At 39.8% G+C, this 20,131-nt stretch overlaps 1 protein-coding gene and 1 long non-coding RNA gene across 3 annotated transcripts in view; one reads left to right on the top strand and one right to left on the bottom strand.

Moving 5' to 3' along the window:
* Window positions 1–8,402: 8,402 nt before the first annotated feature.
* Window positions 8,403–10,036, bottom strand: LOC115794250 (uncharacterized). The gene is made up of 3 exons (XR_004021167.1): window positions 9,820–10,036; window positions 8,913–9,075; window positions 8,403–8,758 (listed from the first exon to the last, which is right to left on the bottom strand). It is a non-coding gene; the product is annotated as an uncharacterized LOC115794250 (long non-coding RNA).
* The window catches only part of slc9a1a (solute carrier family 9 member A1a), a 30,452-nt gene continuing 20,141 nt past the window's right edge, over window positions 9,821–20,131 (top strand). For both annotated transcript variants that reach the window (XM_030749633.1, XM_030749632.1), the window contains exons 1-2: window positions 9,821–10,837; window positions 19,009–19,481. In XM_030749633.1, coding sequence (XP_030605493.1) covers window positions 10,558–10,837; window positions 19,009–19,481 — 753 coding nt within the window. In that variant the 5' untranslated portion in view covers window positions 9,821–10,557. The remainder of the gene's footprint in view (window positions 10,838–19,008; window positions 19,482–20,131) is intronic.

Raw genomic sequence — 20,131 nt, 5'->3', positions numbered from 1 at the left:
GCTCAGAGGATGATTAGTGTTCATGCCTGGAGATTGTGAGTGCAAAGGTTGAGTTAAATCATTGTTAAAGACCAGCAAGTTTGTGAGCGGCTTAATGTTTGTGTGTTTGTGGGTGGAGCAAAAAAAAAATCTGTGAAGTATAAAGGGAGAAGCTAACAATATTTGTTTGATTAAAGAAACAAAATGAATACATTTTTTTTCCTTACACTGTTTGCAATTTCTCTTTTTTAGCCCTTAGAGTACTGATGTACTGACATGTAGCTCCTATCTGAGCCGGCTCGTGCAGCCTCGAGTGATTTACTGCGTCTGTCGCTTATCCTTGGCCTTTTAGATGAAGTCATAAGTTTAGCAGATGTTCACAAGCAAAACTGCACTTTGGAATCCATGTGGGCCATCTGCAGGTCAAGTAAAAAAACGCAATTTGGTACTTATGAACAAAACAAAACCTTATAAAATAAACCACAGCCACAAGATGATCCATGGGTATTCTCTGAATTTAACAGGAAGCATTCTCTCTAAAGCACCCAGTCTTTACGAAACATGTCACGTGTGCAAGCAGTGAAATACTTCCAAGGAAATTTTGCTGCCTGCTCTGGGGTTCAAAGCCCCCCCCCCCAACTTCAGTTCTGGATGTTGCCAGATGTGACCTGAGCAGAATCGCTGAGTGAGCGCACCTTTCATGGAAATGAAGTAAGACTTATGGTTTGCCCTCGAGCCAAAAGGTCTGCCTGAAACACAAAGACAGGATCGCTTTGGAAATGTTGACCTGATGGTGCAGAGCAGAATCTGGCTGTGGTACACAGAAAAAACTTTTATTAAAACAGCGTGTGGGGAAAACACAACTTGATTTTATTTTTCTTTTTTTGGGGGGGGGGTTCCGACCTGAAACTGAATTTCAGCAGCTGGATACAAAGTGCATCTTTGCTTGAAGACTGAAGCCTACCTTCACTCAGAGAATTTGTCATTACTCTTCATTACATCCATACATTTATGTGAGTGTCACTATCATTATCTTTACATCTTTTTTTAATATTTTAATATATTTTTAATATTTATTCAGTTTGTACATATTTTTTTTCTTTTTATATTATTTATTCTTCTTAACATATTGTCATAACTATTACAAGGGCAACACTGGGACCTGAGGACAGTATTTTGTTCTACTCCATGCAAATTTGAAGCTAATGACAATAAAGAATCCTTGAATATATCAATTTTGTACAATATTCAACTTATGCCCCCTTCACAGACCGTCTGTAGTCCCTGCGCACTTATTTGCTAGTTCAAACTTGCAGGAACATGCTTGTACAGTGCAGCTTGGATTACCATGATGACAATTTTTGCAATTTTTTTCAAGCTCATTGTCAGTATCCTTTGAACGGAGTTCTACTTGAATGTTGTGCCAGTATTCCTTGAATAGTGGCGCCACCTTCAGGCAGACACTTGCACATGCACTGCTCTGCAGAAAATTTTGACACTGGGTTGCTGCGTCACATGGAGAGGGTCAGAGTGAGTCAGAACAGGGTTTTATTTTTAGATAAAACTGTATGTTGAAATACATTTTCCATACAGGCAGTATTACAGAGAGAAAGGAAAAAACGGGTGAGCAGCAGAAAAGGCTAAACAATCACCTTTTGTTGCAGTGAAGAGGTTTAGGTTGACTACTGGTCAATCAACAAAATTAAGCCAGGAAATGATATCACACCAACAACAAGTTTGGTTTTGTAACTTCCTCATTTGTTACATAAATTTCCCTATTTCTCAGAAGAAGCTTTCTTAATCCAGCAGTTTCATAATATCTTTCTTCATCTTCCAGATGTGTGCCATCTTGAGCTAAGAACAGGGAGAAACATTGAAGTCCAGGGAATAAAGAGTAAAATCAGAGTAACCCCAAATGGTATACTTATTAAGACTGTGACATATTACACAGCAAGGATGTATGTTTGTGCATCAACTTTTGTTGTTCTCTGTTTCAGGTGTTGTTGTTTTGGGGTTTTTTGGTGAAGCGGTTGGTGACCCGTTGTGCTTAACTTCCCCCCTCGCCCCTCGCCTCTTTTCCTTCCTTCTCTTCTCTTTCTGATAATCTGCGCTTCCCCAGCTTTCATCTCTGGTATTGCAACAGTACATATAGTATATATATATATATATATATATATATATATATATATATATATATATATATACTCATGTGAAAAATAAAATAAATAAATGAATAAAGAAAAGAGGAAAAAAGCCTTTGACACATTATGTGGCAGAAAATAACTTTTTTTTATGATGTCATCTCATTGACCCAGTGCTGTGAGAAAAGTATTTGCCCCCTTCGTGAATTCTTATTCGTCACACTTGTGTGTTTCAAATCATCAAACAAATTTTAATATTAGACAAAGATAACCCAAGTAAATCCAAAATGTTAAATCATGAATTAAATGTTATTAACCAGATTCTTTGGAAAGCTGAGTTCAATTTCATGAGCTACACCCACACTGTAAACCCACTGTAAAAATACTGAGTTCATATTACTTAAAATTACCTAGAATGTGAACATTACTTGTTAATGCTGAGTAGACTGTACTTTTTGATTGTGTATCTTATTGTAATCATGTGTTTGAGTTCAAACAATTTAATATCATCAAGTTTTGCACCTGCTAAAAATCTAGTTTATACCAGTTTTAACAGACTTGATTAATGTGCAGCTGCATGGTGGCATGATGGTTAGCAGTGCTGCCTCACAGGCCTCAAGGTCTAGGTTCAATTCCTGCTTGGCCCTGGCCTCTTGCTGTTTGGAATAGTAGACATTTGGTGTTTTTGTTTGGTTTTTGTTCACAACGCTCTCTCGTATAGTTTTTTATTGTTCCATGGACAAATGTTATTTGTAAATGTTAATGTACCAGCATTCAGCAGGGCTGAGTTTAGTCTATTTACCAAATTTAAACAGACACAGTTCAACACTGTAAAAAATATTAGTGTTACTGGGCAGCATGGTGGTGTGGTGGTTAGCACTGCTGCCTCACAGCTAGAATAGCTATCTGATAGTCTGGGTTCAATTCCACCTTAGCCTGGAACTCTTGCTGTGTGGAGTTTGTATGTTCTCCCTGTGTCTGTATGGATTTCCTCCCACAATCTGAAGACATGCAGTTACTGGAGTTAGGTTAATTGGTTTCTCTAAATTGCTCACAGGTTTGAATGGTTGTCTGTGTCAGCCCTGCAGCAGGCTGGTGACCTGTACGGGGTGTACCCTGCATCTTACTGCCTTGTCAGCTGGGATAGGCTCCAACCCCCACACAACCATGAAAAGGATAGGGGTGGGGATTGATTGATCAAAAGACATTTTATTTTTTCATGAACTATAAAAGATACGTTTGGTCAATTAAAACATACAATTTAGTTCAATTGGAAATGGAGTAGTGCTTACTTAACAGGCTGAGTTAAGTAAGCACTAACTCAGCCTGTTAAGTAAGCACTACTTAACAGGCTGAGTTAAATGAACTGTTTCATTACTTAAAAAATGTAAGGCAATGAGTTACCTTGGTTTTTTTTAAGTAGATTCAACTTATCCGGGTTTACAGTGCAGTCCTGATTACTGCCAGACCTGCTGAATCAAGAAATCACTTATGTAGAACCTGTCTGACAAAGTGAAGTTGGCTAAAAGATCCAAAAAAGCAACACATCATGCCACAATTTAAAAAAAAAAAAGCTGAGAAGCAGATTCACTGACATCTATCAGTCTGGAAAGGGTTAAAAAAAACCATCCCTAAAGTTTTGGGACTCCAGGGAACCAAGCTGAGAACCACAAATGGAGAAAACTTGGAACAGTGGTGAACTTTACCAGGAGTGGCTGGCCTACCAAAATTACTCCAAGACCACATTAATGATTCATCCAGGAGGTCACAAAAAAACCCAGAACAACATCTAAAGAACTGCAGGCCTCGCTTGGCTCAGTTAAGGTCTGTGTTCATGATTCAACAATAAGAAGAAAACTGGGCAAAAATGTCATCCATGGTAGAGTTCTAAGGTGAAAATCACTGCTGACCAAAAAGAACACAAAGAAACATCTTGATGAGTCCCAAGACTTTTGGGACAATATTTTGTGGACTGCAAAAGTTGAACATTTTGGAAGGTCTGAGTTGTTATATCTGGTGTAAAACTAGCACAGCATTTTATAAAAAGAGCATCATACCACCAGTCGGTGCTGATAGTGAAATGGTCTATGGTTGTTTTGCTGCTTCAGGACCTGCGCACGGCTTGACATAATTTAAGGAATTGAAGGAATGCTCTCTGCCAGAAAATCCTGAAGGAGAATATCTCACCCTCAGTTCATGCCCTGAAGTATTTGTGTTATGCAGCAGGGCAACAATCCAAAATGCACCAACAGGTCCACCTCTGAATGGCTCAGTAAAACAAAATGAAGGTTTTGGAGTAGCCTAGTCAAAGTCTGGACTTAAATCCCACTAGTATGACCTTAAACAGGCTGTTCATGCTTGTAAAAATCAGACTTTATACTACACTTGATCTCCAACTGCATTGGATTGTATTTATTCCAAACCTTCTGTTAAAATAAGTGTCACTGTTGGTTGGCTGTATGTGACATTTCTCCATGCTGTACAGTACCAGTCAAAAGTTTGGACCCATGGGTGAGTGCATCCAAACTTTTGACTGGTACTGTATACTACAGTAATTACACTGGTCAACAAAAACAACTTTTGTCTGCTTCCTGAGGAAAAACAGCTGATTTTTACTCATTTGGGTATGCTGATTCCAAATATGCAAACAGAATTTCTCTAGCATGTCAGGATCTTGAGTTATATAACTATGATAATAAATGCCAATTGCCAAACTTGACGCCAATGATTTTATAAGAAAAGTACACCATGAACATAAAACTGGAGAAAAAAAGACACAGATACCAAAATCAATCATATGAGGAATCTCAAACTAATAAAGTCCACAAATATTCTGCCTAAACAGTTCAAATGTGTGACAAACACTTGCTCTTGTGCTCCACAGAAGTTTCACGCTGTAGAAAAAAGCAGTAGTCAACCATCATGTTTGCATTATAGTGCCCCTGGTACCTGGTCTCCATTTCAGAGATGTCTTGATGGAACCTTTCACCGTGCTCATCGCTCACATCACCCAAACTGGGTGGAAAGAAGTCAAAATGAGAGTGAAGGAAGTGACTCTTAAGTGACATTCTGCAACCCATGCGTTTGAATGATACGAGCATGTCAACAACTAGTTCTTCATAGTTTGTGGCTTTGTGGTCGCCCAATAAATTCCAAACCACCTGAACAAATGATTCCTGAGCTCTTAGTTCAAGAGGTCTGAGCTTAGATGGAAAGTATCCCAGCTTTAAGCTTGACATCACTTTGGACCGCCCCAGAAACACTACTCCATCACTTGATGTAGCACTAAAACTTTATTTTTATCTACTGACAGGTCAAAGCAGTCACTAGAAGAAACTGCAAATTTCTGGCATTGTTGACCCTCAATATTGGAAGTTAAACTTTAGTTGATTGAATTTTAATGACCATATTTGGATTCAGCACCCCCAAAATCACCCCAATTATTTCTAAATTCTGTTCAATTTCAAAATTACATGTAGAAAATCTTAGCACACTCTACATTTGCGTGAGAAGCACCAGTACAGCAAAACATTATCTAATTATTGACATGTGCATAACTCAAGACGTGCTAGAGAAATTCTATTTATAGTTTTGGAATACCTGAAATGCCTTAGATCAGGTATTTTTCTCCAGGTAGCAAAATCATTGCTGACCAGTGTTATTGGTCATCTTACAGTGATCGGTTCCAAGAGTACATGCTGCCAGTTACAGTAATCTGCTTCAACCACTGATGTTATGCTGGTCATGTGGATTCTGACCAGTCACCAGATTACACCGACATTACAGTCACTGTCTGACCCATAGCATGCCATGAACATGTGGCCATAATGAGAGTGTTGGCTTAATGTAATATATCACAAATGACACCGCATGGACATTAGTGCTCTCTAAGAGCTACTGTATATTTATTAAGCATAATGTGATTTGGCATTAGCTAGAGCGGTAATATTTCAGCAAATGTGGGGGAAAGGTTGGAGAAAGAGAAGAGGTAGACAAAGAGACAGGGGGGGGGGTGATGTGGGGGGGGTGGTGGTGACTGGACATTATCAAGATGCTTCAGCTCAGTGTCAGAAATGGCTCTTAGCCTAGAGAATCCTTAAATAACTACTTCTCCCTAACAGAGTGTGATTAAAGCCATCAAAATATTTTGCTACTATCCCTGCTGGCAGACATGCTGTCAGAGCTCGTCATCATTTACACAGCTTATACCAGGTGGCACCATGTCACCATTTGTTTTTCTGAGTCTCATTCCAGATCGCTGCTGGTGCATCGTTACAAATCCAGAAGGTGACAGCAATAGATCCTGCTAGCCTCTACTGCAAAGCCACTTTATTAGTGTTTAGCCAGAAGCCAGGACTGCATCAGTGATGCAGACAGCTTCTGAGTAGAGTATTAAGAAAGAAGTTTGCAGCTAAACAGTTCTCTGAATTCAATATGTAGTTTTCTAATCTGATATGGCCCTTGGTAAACTGCAAAGATTTATGTAAACTGGGATTTATGATCCTAAATATTTGCTATTTGTGTTGTGCATATCTGGTCACAACTGTACATGCTTCAGGGTTTTATACTGGAATCCTTTTTATTCCCCAAATGAAACAAACATGAAGGCAAACAAACACAAAACGTAGCCACCAAACTTGTCAATTGCCTTGTTTTTAAATCCAGTGGAAATGGTAAAATTTACAGCCAGCCTTATCCCCCAGTGGTTTAAATGCTGCCTGGAATAATTGACTTGTTTTGCTCCACATTACGTGGTTTGTGGGCAAAAACAGTGACTAAATTCATGCCGATAAACAGAGAAAATAGAAACTTCAAAGCAGATACATAAAACATTTTAGTGTCAGAGTGAGCTGGTAGAGTTTTATAATTGAAAATTGTGTAATTGCACAGTTAAGAAGGAAAAATATGGACTTCTATCATTGAGACTGTACTTTCTTTAGCTCCAAGTATTTAAAAGAAGGGCTCCCAAAAGCGAAAGCAAATAAGCTTTGGACTGCAGGCTTGGTCACTTGGGTTCAATAAAATTGTTTTTGCCTGATCTCGGATGAAATGCTTTCAACATGCGACTCCCTTTTCTTCAGGCTGAGGATTTATTTTAGTCAAGTACAATTTATCTTTGATCAAATCTGAATTTTTGGCTTCAGCTGTATGGTGTAAAGTAGTCTTAACTACAGCACTGAACCCCCGAGGCTTTCAGTTCATGTGGCCTTAAAGCACATAATCTATTTGCTATAATTAGTTTCAGCATCAGTATGATAGGCCAGCCATGTGGCCAGTGCCGTCTTCCTGGGTAATTTCCCTCATATCTGCTAACCACAGAACCATGCCCACTATTATTTTCTCCAAGGGCTGGATGACATTTGGAATCATGCTGTAGAAATCTGGTTTCATGCAGCAAAGCTACTGGCAACCTAACTTTACCACAAGAAAGCTGAAGAGGGCAGATGTAGGTTATGGTCTTAAGAGTTCTATAACAGGTCATCGCTGTTTTTGTATGGGGTTAATTTACACGAAGTTTCAGAAGGGCATGCTCTCTCTCTCTCTCTCTCTCTATATATATATATATATATAAAATACCACTGTATGAATCAATGGTACTGTAAGAATCAACTGAAATTAAAAAAGACTCCACTATGGAATAACTGCTCTATATTCACATCCACAACAATAATTTATTTCTTAAAATCTTTAAAAAATAGTGAGAAATCAGAACATAGTATAATAAATTAAATAGTAACAATAAAACCAGGATGCGATACTTCTTCCAGGTAAATGTGGCCAGCTTAGCTGCTTCTCAATTCCGGGACGGCAATCTTTCAGAAGACAAAAGGGACGGGAGCACACTGATTAATTTGCAGTCTTTAATTTTGCAAACACTTAAGGGCTGTGAATTAATCAGCATGTTTCTGCTCCTTTTGGTCCTCTGCAAAAGTCACTAAATCAGTGGCACCAGCTAAATTACATTTCAGAATAGAAAACAAATATGCAAATGAATCCATACAGTAGAAGTGTGTTTAGTGAATCCTGTAACTAATAACATGAATACAGCCACCAAATCAAACCTACTACTCATTCTTGATTGACACCCAGTTCCATACTATATACAAAACAGTCTTTGCTGCTTTGCAGTGGAAAAAGTGATGAAAGTATTTATATTCTAAACAGTCATTAGGCATAGTAAATCCTCTAATCGCAGGTACATAATACAGAAAGGAACTGGATATATTTGTAATTTCCAAATACAATAACATCTCCTCACAGCAGACATTCAACTTGCCATAATAAGAAAAGCACTGGAAACATTATTAGTGGCTTATTAATAAGCTGTGACAGTGAGCCACCATGCAAATCACCAGAACACTGAAACTTAACACAGCTAAATTAAATTTAGTCATCATTATTTAGTGTTTATTATCTGTGCTTTTACTTGTGGGAAAACTTTCATACTAATAACAGTATCCTACAAAGATCCCTATTACATACATATAGTCTATAATGTATACATTTAGTACAGCAATTTAAATTGGTGGTTAGCACACAGATTCCTCCCACAGAGGTCAGCAGAAGTCAGTCTCTCCCCAGGTTCTGCATTCCCTCTGGTGGAAACCACGACGCTCCACAGCAGCAACAACAAAGAGCTGTAAAACCAACACCCTACAGTCATAAACAGTGATAAAGACATTAAGAGACAAAATGACAAACAGCACAGACACTGCGTCGCCTAAATTCTGATTGAAACAGTGTTTAAATGGAGGGTGTAATGCAGTACACTGTTATCACCACTGACCATACCTTATTAATGGTACACTCGAGATCATTCTGACAGACCACATGTAATTTAATTCACTTTTGTTTTGCAGGTTTGACGTAGAAAATTAGCATCTTCTTTTCACTTGACAGTCTCTTATCTGAAAGTCCAGAACACTCGGGGCTGTGTGTACTACTTCAGGGTTACCTTTAAGAACAGGAAAAGCATTACTGGTTTGACATGAACGAAAGCTACTGTTGTAATACAGCAGGAAATGACATGTTACTAAATCCAACAGGTGTGTCTGAAAAATCACTATTTTGCTGAGTCATTATTTTTAACTTGCAATGCCCGTAGTTTCCAAAGCCACTCCCACAGACATATATTGTCTTGACTTTTTTCTCAAGACCTATCATAATAACAAGCACACACTCCAGATATGTGTACATTGAGGCCCTACCTACTCTGTGAGCTGCAGCTGGCAGTTGAAAATGACTGCTGACCTCCCACTATGCAGCTATCATATTACTGCCATTATGAACGTCATTTCTCACACTACTACATTTAAGCATTGAAACTGTGTCCCCGAGGAACACACACTATGGTTATATTCAAATGATCCTTCGTGATCAGTGCTCACTGGACTGTGGTCTGGAGTTAACCTTGTCGTTTGGCCTCCCTGCTGCATCTCCATGAGATCTCAACAGACATTACTGACATAACATGACAGACTCCACATAGCCCATTCAGGAGCAGGTGTGCAGAGGAGAAATGCTGTGGGGATCCTACACCTCAAACCTCCTTTCCTATAGGTGTCACTATATGCGGACCCCCCCCCCCCCCCCCCCCCCCCCCCCACGTACCCCTCCCCTCCTTACTCTCCTCCTTATCCCACCCACTAAAGCTCCGCGAAAGGGTGTGCTTTTTGAAGGTTGTATGAAGCTATAATACCACTGCAGACGAGACAAGTCGCCACTTGGTTTGACAACTCCGGGGCGGAGCACGCGCAAAGGTCTTTCCACATCCTCTTTCTGGGCTCAGCCCCCGACCTAGGTTTTGTCTTCTCGGGCATTCCGTGAAGATGCGGCATACACGGAGGTTAATATCAGAAAGTTGGTGTACACGGTAAAACACAATGTGGCAGCTGCGTGACTTCTCTTCAAGGTCAGTATCTGAGCACAGCCGCCTCACGGACGAGTTTCTAGGGCAGTAGGAAGGAGAAAGGAGACGCTGAAGGGATGCCGCTGTGCCTCGTTTACCCCCAGCTTCAACGATGACATCTTCCACCGAAGAAGACGTTGATAGTCAGTGACAGAGAAACGCAAAAACTTGTGAAACACCGCTGCGAAGAGCAACTAAGGTTACCGGGCTGTTGTGAGGGGGAAAAAAGAGACTCTTTCAGCATCTTGCCGTGTCCTGCTTTCTTTCCGCGACGGCCTGTGCTGGAAGCGAATGTTTACCTGGCTACAACAACAGCGCAGACGTCTAGCTAGCTAACGTTAACTGACAGAATGGGAGGTCTGGTTCGGTTTCAATTTGACGAACCGGCTGTCAGAATCTTCTTCGACTGAGGAGTTTTAACTAACACAACACTACGAAGTGGCAACTGGCTCAACTTCCTTGAACTTGCTTGGGTCTTTAAAACGTAATTATTTTCACATCAGGTCTCTTGTTATTTTTTTTGACAACATGCCTTCCAGGACTGTGATATACGGCTCTTCGGGCCGGCTTCGGAGACTGATCCTAGTGATGGTTTTGTTGTTTCTGGAGGGCTCCGTGCTCACTCTCGGAGCTGCCAGCTCCAATCATTATAGTCCCACCCCGGCACATTCGGACAGCCACAACGCGCAGAACCAGAGCAGTCAGCACAGGGAAAAGGCTTTCCCAGTGCTCGACTTCAACTACAACGGTGTAAAGACGCCGTTTGAAATCGCACTATGGGTCCTCCTTGCCTCTTTGATGAAATTAGGTGAGTATCATGTTATGTGAAAGCTGCCTCTGGCCTGGCATTGATTTCAGCCTTTTCAGGAAATGCTTGCTTTCGTGGTTGCTTGTTATACCCCTATTCAAAAAAAAAAAAAAAAAAAGTGTCTCTATAACAGGTATAGCCCTTTTTTTTCAGGTGAAAAGCTATACAGCAACCAAATGCAGATTTGTGGTTATTATACAGCTCATTTGAATCAAAAATAGCTGGGTTAGATTGCATTTTTCCTGGAGGTCAAGGAGTGGATCACACATAAATCAAATTGCATGGAGGTTTTTACAGAAACCAACTGTAATCTTACCAGCTAATCTCTGACCTTCACCTTACTTGTGTTGTGCATAAGAATTAATGATGGCTGTGGTATGCTGACTTAACCAGTTTGCCCAAAATAGCTCATTTCATTCTGTGAGAGGGCAAATCAATATTGCTATTAAGGCAGATTACTCATCAGATCTGCCAGTGCCATGTGGTGAAGATGTTTAAGAGCTGTATTTACCCCCTGCTACAGTGATGACTAAGCAACCTGATACAGCAGTCTGGATGTTGGAAGGTGTCTGGTCTTCAGCACAATGTACGTCTACCTTGCAAAATTGTCCTGAGGAATGTTTCAGAAGCAGCACACTACTTCGAGATGTTCTGATTTTTAAAATTTTTTTTTATATATATTATTTTTATTATTTTTTCCCTCTGCTTGCATTCTCCTCCGGTGCCTGTCCATTGTCCTGTCTTTACCCTCAATAATCAGTTTCTCCTGGCTTGGTGTTTTCTGCAGAACACTGCATTGTCCCCACCTATCTTTTTTTCTGAGAGCCAGCAGCTTGTCATTTGCCTGTGACATCAGGGGCCTGACTGAGCAGCAGCCTGTAGCCAGGGAGGATACTGCCTCATTATCTGGGCAAGAAGCCCAATACCTCAGGGGAGTGGACAGGAAGAGGGGCCACCTGGCTTGGGTGACTTACTTGTTGGGATGCAGCTCAAGGACTTTAAGTAAAAATGATAGATGAGCATGAGCAGAAGGAAGGAGGAAAGTACAGGAAGGCAAATAAAAAATGAGACTAGATGAGTGTGTAGGCTGAGAGCAGCAGCAGACAGTGGTGACCTTAAGCCTCCGATTATCCCAGAACTGCTGAAAATGGGATCTGGGTAATTCGAAGTGGCTGCTACCCTGTTCTACCTCAGCCGTGTCTCTGATTCATGTTCATAACCTTCATATCTTACAGGCTGAAAAGCACATTCACAGACCATTTATCTCTTAAGCAACCCTGACTGTGCATGCTGCCTTTCTCTCCTTATTTTTAAACTGAACACTTTATATGAATTGATTATAGCCACCCCAAAAGCTTTTCATATAAATCAAAACCAGGGAATGCACTTTCACTGAGACGTTGTCCATTCCATGATGAAGGGTTAAAGCCTTTATATTCATGAGGCTTCCTCAATGTTTGACTCTGTAATTAGGCTATAAGCCACTGTTACACAAAACATCTCGTGACCGCAAAGCTGTAATTTCACTGAATGTGTACCATAGATGTAGTCCTCATAAAAATATGTCTCTGTGTTTGCAGCAAGGGTGTATTTGAAAGCATCTGTTTGTTTTTGTTTTAATTATAAAGAAAATATACTATAACTGAATGACTTTACCCATTTAGAATTAATGTAATATGTTACCTATCACAGCAAATAAGTGGATGGGCATAACTTCACCTGCAGACTTTCTGTTACACTTATAGTTCACTGACCTTTCATGTGCTTTTGGTTAGGTTCAGCCTGATAACATCCATTCATAAAGTGTGTGTATGGACATTGGGTCACAACTTTTATTTTATTTTATCAATTACCTTGATGTGTTGTGGAGCTGCTTGAGTCCTGTGTCCCCTTGCTCCTAGCAAATAGATCAGAAAATAGATCGATTTCTGGAGCCAGGGTGGGCACGAGGGGTTAGAAACTGTTAGCGTCTCCACAAGAAAATCCCAACATTGACTGGTCATATATATGAGTGCATGTTTTTGAAGAGGGTAACCAAAAAATATGGCAAATCATTGTTAAACAATGAGAAGTAGCACATAATCAGTGTAAATTCATCAGTGATGAATTTACTGACAGTGTTAAATATCGTGGCACATTTTCAGAGTTTTAACTGTTTTCATGTCTTTGGTCACTCTTTTGTTTCCTTCCTGTTTTTAAACTTGATGAACTGCAAGTTTATGGTTTGATTTGTTCACTCTGACTTATAATCACTAGAAGCTGCACTGTGACCTTTAATCTTGTTTTTGTAGCTTGAAGTTGAATTTGTAAACTGCACAGAGGTTGAATTTTCTCTGATCCATTATGTCTTGATTAGAGCTTCTGAGGCTGTTAGGCTTATTTGTTTGCTGAGTAAATGGTTCCCCAGGAGACCTGCCCATACCTTTTCAAGACTGCTTTATCTATAGTAAATAGTTCATGATAACGGTAACTGAAGCTGCTAATGGTTTACTTTTTCTGTCACTGTGTTATAGTCACTGTATTTTTTTCTTATTCAGTCACTATATATTGAAGCAACCTACCAGAGTTAACCAAGGCCTGGCTTATAATTAATTCACAAGAGTGTGTGGTCACACTCGAACAAAGCACATGATTCCTTATGAGTAAGTTTCATTAATGCATTTGTTCTCTGGGTGGATTGACCAAACACTTAATAAATATGGGCCATAATTTCATTTTGCCTGTGTGGGAAAACATTCCCAGTACAACATTTGAAACCAAACCCTTGGCAAAGAATGAGTCACTTGGTCACAAGCTGTACTCCACATATCTTTATGGTGTTGTTTAGTTAAAACTTAGCCCAGATTATTCAACAGAGGGACGTATTGATCTTCGGAAATTAAAGATAAATGCCTGTGTTTAAAAATACTTCACATATAGTAAATATCAAGAGCATTCATGCAAAAACCCTTTAGAGTAGTTAGAAATATTGACTTACTGGTATAATGTTTTGTTACTCTGTGTTTACGCCACTGGCAGGAAGAAGAAATTGTCATGTTAGTTTTCACAAACTAAGGGCGCTCAAACAGTGAGCCTAACTCAAGCAGCTGTATCTCAGTTTAATTTAGAAAATTGCCTCATGGGTAAATAAATGCAATAAACAGTCATAAAGAGAAAGTTACTTAAAGATATTGCTGTTCTCTACAAAACAGTCTTGTTAGTCACACAACACCATCAAATTTTCATCCTTTTCCTGTGACTGCTTTCTGTTCATTTAGAGCCTTAATCTAGTCGCCTGAAAGCATGTGTACAGGCCTTGCTTGCAACCAGCATTTGATATGCTCACTGTTGTACTTGCCTATAGTTAAAGTAGAAGACACCTTTGTTAATGATAGTAAGAATCCAGCAGGTGTTAATGTCATATTATGGCCAAAGCTCAGCAACATATCCTTGTAAGGGAACCCTGCTGTTAGTTTTGTGACGATATGATGCCAGGGATCGTACTAAATTATACCACCACAAGGCTGTAATAAATAATTCAAACTAATACATTCTTGCAAAAGCAACTTGAGTACCATCAAGTTGATCTGCATTGAACACTGACTCACGACAGCTTTTATATAGCACCAACGTGTCCTATGTCTCTCTAGAATACATGCAAATCTTGGCCTCTCTGTGAGCGCCTGTTGGAAAGCTGACAACCACATCACAGTTTCTGCAAAGGGAACCAGATGAATGTATCATCAGCCACAATTTTTAACAAAGAAGTTGTTAAAATATGTTCTCTCTCTCTCTTTTGTGCTTGCTTAATCCAGCTGAATTGGTTGCCAGTGGTTTGTAATTAGTCACCTGGCAACAGGACACCCTTCCTGGCTTTGGGAATGACGATGTGTAGTTTGTACCAGGCAGCACTGACACTGGGTACACATCAAGAAGTGAAAGAGCTGTTACCCTTTGCTAGTTTTCAATAACCTTGTTGCATAAAGACTCCCAGGAGGCACTGGGGCAAGGAAGCAGCAGCTGCCCTTGTTGAAAAGCAGCCACGACAAACTGTCTGATCTTCAACTTTAAGAACATGGCATGAGAGAGTCTTTACAGGCATTGAAAGGCCGTACATTACACTGTATCAGACGCTCATGTTCTACACACCCATGTCTTAATCTTGATGTTGTGTACCAGCTTGTGCCAGTGTTTTTTGGAGTTCACTTCCCTCCTTTTCACTATCTTATCTTCTGTGTTATTGCCCTTCAGCTGATGATGGCTGAAAGGGTTTTGTGTTTCGTTGCACAGTTTTGTCATTAGAGCTCTTTAGAAATGTTTTGCTGGAGGTATGTCTAGTCTTCAGTTCCTTTTTTTTTGTTTGAGTTTTATTCTAGTTTCTCCTGAGGGACACTCAAAGACATTATGTTGATTTGAATGTTTATAGGCTAATATTGTGTACAATAATAATGATAGATAGTAGGGCTCGGCGATATGGACCAAAAGTAATATCTCGTGTTTTTTAGCTGAGTGGCGATATATGATATATAGCTCTATTTTTTCCTCCCAAAAGGTATAAATAAAAAGGCACTTCTGAGTCAAAGCTACATGTCTCAGCTGTCACACAGGCACTTTGATTAACATTCAGCTGTAGATGTACATGAGAAATTGCTCAAAAAGAAAGTATTGGCATATTTAAATAATACCCACAGCTGTGCTATTAAAATGTAAATAGAAAAGCAAAAATAGCAAAAGGCTGGCTTATTCCTTAAAAAGCCAGTCTGGTGAAGTCTGCTTCACTGGAAAGTGCTTCCTCCTGTGTGCACTCCTGTACATCCAGTACTGTGACAGACTGAATGAACAAAATTCCATCCTTCAGTCAGCAGGACTCTAATCCTCAGTAAATCCAGAAACATATGCGCTGACGTATCACAACAGTAGTGTGTTTTGTTTTGTTTTTTTTAGACCCCCAGCTTCTTCTTTTGTCTTCTTCTTGTCTAGTTTCCTTATTTATTTTTTTTAAAGGACACACTGCACACCATGCCAAGATTTTGGTTAATAGCTTATTAGTTCAGAAATACAATTTTATGTCTGTCAAACTGTTATCTTTGGAATTTTAAAGAAATGTAACTAAAGTAAAGGGAGCAAATGATTTTATATTTTCTGATAGGCTACTAGTAGCAAAGTGCCTAAAGATACAATTCATGGTTCTTTGCCAAGTTGTCTGTTATGTGTAGACACAACAGCTGTTTAACAGACAAAATAAACATCTCTCTAAAAATTGTCAGGTATAAGGACTGGACTGGAAATGAGTTAAAAAGCAGGCAGTGTCCAAAGAAAAAGGCATTCAGGAAGTCTGGAGAGGTATTGCTCAAGACTGTTTTTAAAAAATTACAAGACAGTCAGGCTCCTTGGAAGCAAAATGTAAAGAAATGAGGGGTGGCCCAAGACTTTTGCACAGTATTGTTTGAAAATAATGCCTATTAAAGAGAATAACATAGTTAGCAATTATCAACAGTACCTTTGGAATTTATTGAATTCTTTGCAGCTGTTTGTGCATTTATGATTGAAATAAAGCGATAATAAACTGATATGATTTCCCCACAGTTGCTGGCAGGCATTTTTATGTAAAATGCTATCATGGGTATTATATCTGAGGAAGGCCTTTCACTTTAATCATTCTGTGCAGCTGAGTACCAATTAGCTTAGCTGGGGGTGTGTAGGCCGGCTCGTGTAATTTGATGTCCCCCACACTGTACAGATATCCCTGTAGTGTTGATGCCTGTAACACATTTAGAAGCAAATTTGCAATTATAACCCTGTGAGCTGGGAGCTGAGATGTTGTAATCACCAAGGTGCTAATTTAGCTTTAATTTCAAAGCCTCTTGTGAGCACGTTGATGCTTTCTTCTGAACAGACACTGTGTTTTGAGAAATCTCAGAAGCAGCAGTGGAATTTACATCCTGCTCAGATTACATGCCTTTGGGTGAAGTTTCATAAGCTTTTTCTTTACTGTGTTCAAGCAGTTATCACCGAGTATCTTTGTTGACCCACTTGGATACTGAGTGTCTCAGAAGCTGTGTGGTGCTTTTCTTTCCTATAAGAGCGCTCTAGTTTTGGCATCTTATTGTGAGAAATTAAAAGTCTCCTCAGACTGTTTAAGATAAACCGTCTCACTGTCTTTCCTCAGAGCTCTAATCCTGCAGCTTTATCACTCAGTCATGCACTTGTTGAGCTTTCTTAATTTCTAACTTGTGATGCTGGTGTTTTACTGTTAAGACAAAAGGGAATTAACTCAAACTTGTATGCTTTGACTGTAAATGATTGTGCTGGAAGAATAAATCTCTGTACTGGCATAAAGGCCTGATATTTACACGACAAACTGTAATGTGTTAATTCGTGAACATTAATTAGGCGTGGCATTACCCATATTGTGTAAAAGTAAGCAAATCGGAGCATGCTCGAGATGTTCACCTTCCTGCTCTGCTTCTCTTTGCTCAGGAGGGAGCACAAATCCTGCAGCTACCATTTCAGGTTATTCTAGGTTTCACAGGACCGTCCAGTTTTTTTTGTTTTTTTTTTTCCTTTTATTAAAATGATTTAACTTTATAGCTGTGGTGCTCACTCATAGTTAAACATGTGCTCTTTAGGATGTATTTATTCAGTATTAAACCAGCACTTTAGGTTTCAATGCTGAAGTGAGTGTGAATGTTAGAATCTAAAATTATAGGGCCAGGTGGACCACATGTGTCAGTGTTGGTTAGGGTGGTTATGGAAAACAACTTGTTGTTATGGGTCAGTTAATGCATCGAGTTGTTGTTCCTTCTGTCTCTTAATATAAACATTCACACAGTAATAGAAAGTGTTTCTGTGTCACTCAGAATGGCCTCGAATCCTTCTGGGCCATGTAATATGAAACGGTACCTTTTTTCACACGCATCTAAGATCAAGGTTCCTTTTTTGTACAAAACTGGATGGAATTTCAGAATATGTCAGATTGAAAGTGTTGTTCAAGTATCAAGCAGTATTGCCAGATGATAAGCTGAGGCAATACCTCATTTATTGGTATATTTATGTTTCCCCCCAAAAATATTTGGCCTGGATGTGAGGTTGTGATCTTGCCTGGTTTACATTTCTGTTTATGCAGTATTATTTGGTACATTGCCAGCAAGAGACTGACATGCCTCTGTGTACAGTAAAAATAGCCCGACTGGAACGCCTGCTGCTGTCTCTTTGAAGTCTTCATCCCCTTTTGTTTATTGTTTTTCCAAAGGCTGCAGTTGTTCTGTTGCCTCAAAATACATATGCAACCTGTGTTTACATTTTGAAAGTCAAAAAGATAGCCTTTAAAATATTAGCGGCATATGTCATTTGTCAGGAGTGGAAAAGTCCAAGTGACTGTGAATGCATCAACAAGAACAGACTTTATGCTGGGGCATGAGCCATGTAGCCACAAGCAATGTTTATTTCAGTCATGTGGAATGCCTGCAAAATTAGTTTGGTAGATTTAATAAAATTCAAATAAAGGCAAAATATACACATGTATATATTGTCTCATGTCCTGAATGTATGCACAGAGCAATTTTATTTAAACTGCACCCTTAACTTGTCTCTCTCATGTGAGATCTGTCTGCATTTTGTTTTGTATGTTATTTTCCATGTTTTCCTTTAAGAATGCACAAGGCGATGGTGTTAGTACAAGCAGCTACACAGTGCACTTTTCATATTCTTTAACATACTGGTAGTTTCAGATCTTTAGATGTTGGAGTGAACAAATGAGGACAGGCAAGCTCTGGCATGTCGACACAGCCTAGACAAAAGTCACAGAGGGGTTTCCTGTTGCATTTCCTGCAGATGTCACCACTGTAGAATAGTGATTTTCATGCTGATGTTAACATTATGTTTAAATATAGAAACTTTGTTTTTTTTTTTTAACCTGAGAGTTCTGCCCTAAACACATAAGTGTAGTGTTACAGCTCACTGCTCATGGAATGGTGTTAGCATGTTTGAGTTTGTTTTTCCTGTGTGATTGCTGTAAAGCAGGAAACAGCTGGGAGCAATTCTAATTTATTTTAGGGTGTATCCACAAAATGTGTTTGAGTTCTGTTTGCTAAAAACCCAAAAACCAACACAGTGTGTTTTTATACTTCAGATCCATCTGCCTGTATTTTACATATGGAACTACATTTGTGTTTTGCTTTGTTTCCATCCAGGATTCCATCTGATTCCTCACCTGTCCAACATTGTGCCAGAGAGCTGCCTGTTGATTACGGTAGGCCTGCTGGTGGGGGGAATTATCAAATTTGCTGGAGAAGAAGTCCCACCAGTGATGGACTCTAGATTGTTCTTCCTCTGCCTGCTGCCCCCCATCATCCTGGATGCTGGCTACTTCCTGCCCATCCGTCCCTTTATGGAGAACCTGGGCACAATCCTAATATTTGCTGTTGTGGGGACTCTTTGGAACGCCTTCTTTGTTGGGGGCTTGCTATATGCTGTGTGTCAGATTCGTCCAGAAAACCCTTCATTCCTTCACCAAATAGGGCTCCTGCAGTGCCTGCTCTTCGGGTCCATCATATCAGCTGTGGATCCTGTTGCCGTGCTCGCTGTGTTTGAGGAGATCCACATCAATGAGCTCTTGCACATCCTGGTGTTTGGCGAGTCACTGCTCAATGATGCTGTGACTGTGGTGAGTGACCAAATTGGTGCCTCATTAGTGCACCAATACTGATATACAAGAGACATCTTTCAGGAACATATGTAATATCATACTATGTGAGCCCTTGGTTGTAGCTTTCATATGCTCCTGTGTTACAATTCTAAATGCATGGTACAGTGCCTCTGTGGGCACAGAGAGTTCTGAGTGCAGACCTTGATCAGAAACAGAGCTCATCAGGCTAAGACTGCTTAGCACTTGACAGCCTGCTGATTTGTCTGCCTGGCATTACAGGGGCTCGTATATCCCCCGTTAGATTGTAAGCAAATCTTTGGTACAGAACTCAAACAATTTCTATTCAATTCAAATAGTGCCAAAACACAACAGTCACCTCAAGGCGCTTTGTATTGTGGGTAAGGACCCTGCAATAATACAGAGAAAACCCAACAGTCAAAATGACACCCTATGAGCAAGCACTTGGTGACAGTGGGAAGGAAAAACTCCCTTTTAACAGGCAGAACCAGGCTCAGGGAGGGGCAGCCATCTGCCGCGACCGGTTGGGAAAAAAAGACATGCTGTGGAAGAGAGCCAGAGATTAATAACAATTAATGATTAAATGCAGAGTGGAGTATAAACAAAGTAAATAAGGTGAATGAAAAGAAACAGTGCATTATGGGAACCCC

Source organism: Archocentrus centrarchus, chromosome 16 (assembly GCF_007364275.1).
Source record: "Archocentrus centrarchus isolate MPI-CPG fArcCen1 chromosome 16, fArcCen1, whole genome shotgun sequence".
Lineage (NCBI taxonomy): Eukaryota > Metazoa > Chordata > Actinopteri > Cichliformes > Cichlidae > Archocentrus > Archocentrus centrarchus.
The sequence above is the reverse complement of the archived record's forward strand: the minus strand, read 5'-3'. Positions and strand labels throughout refer to the sequence as shown.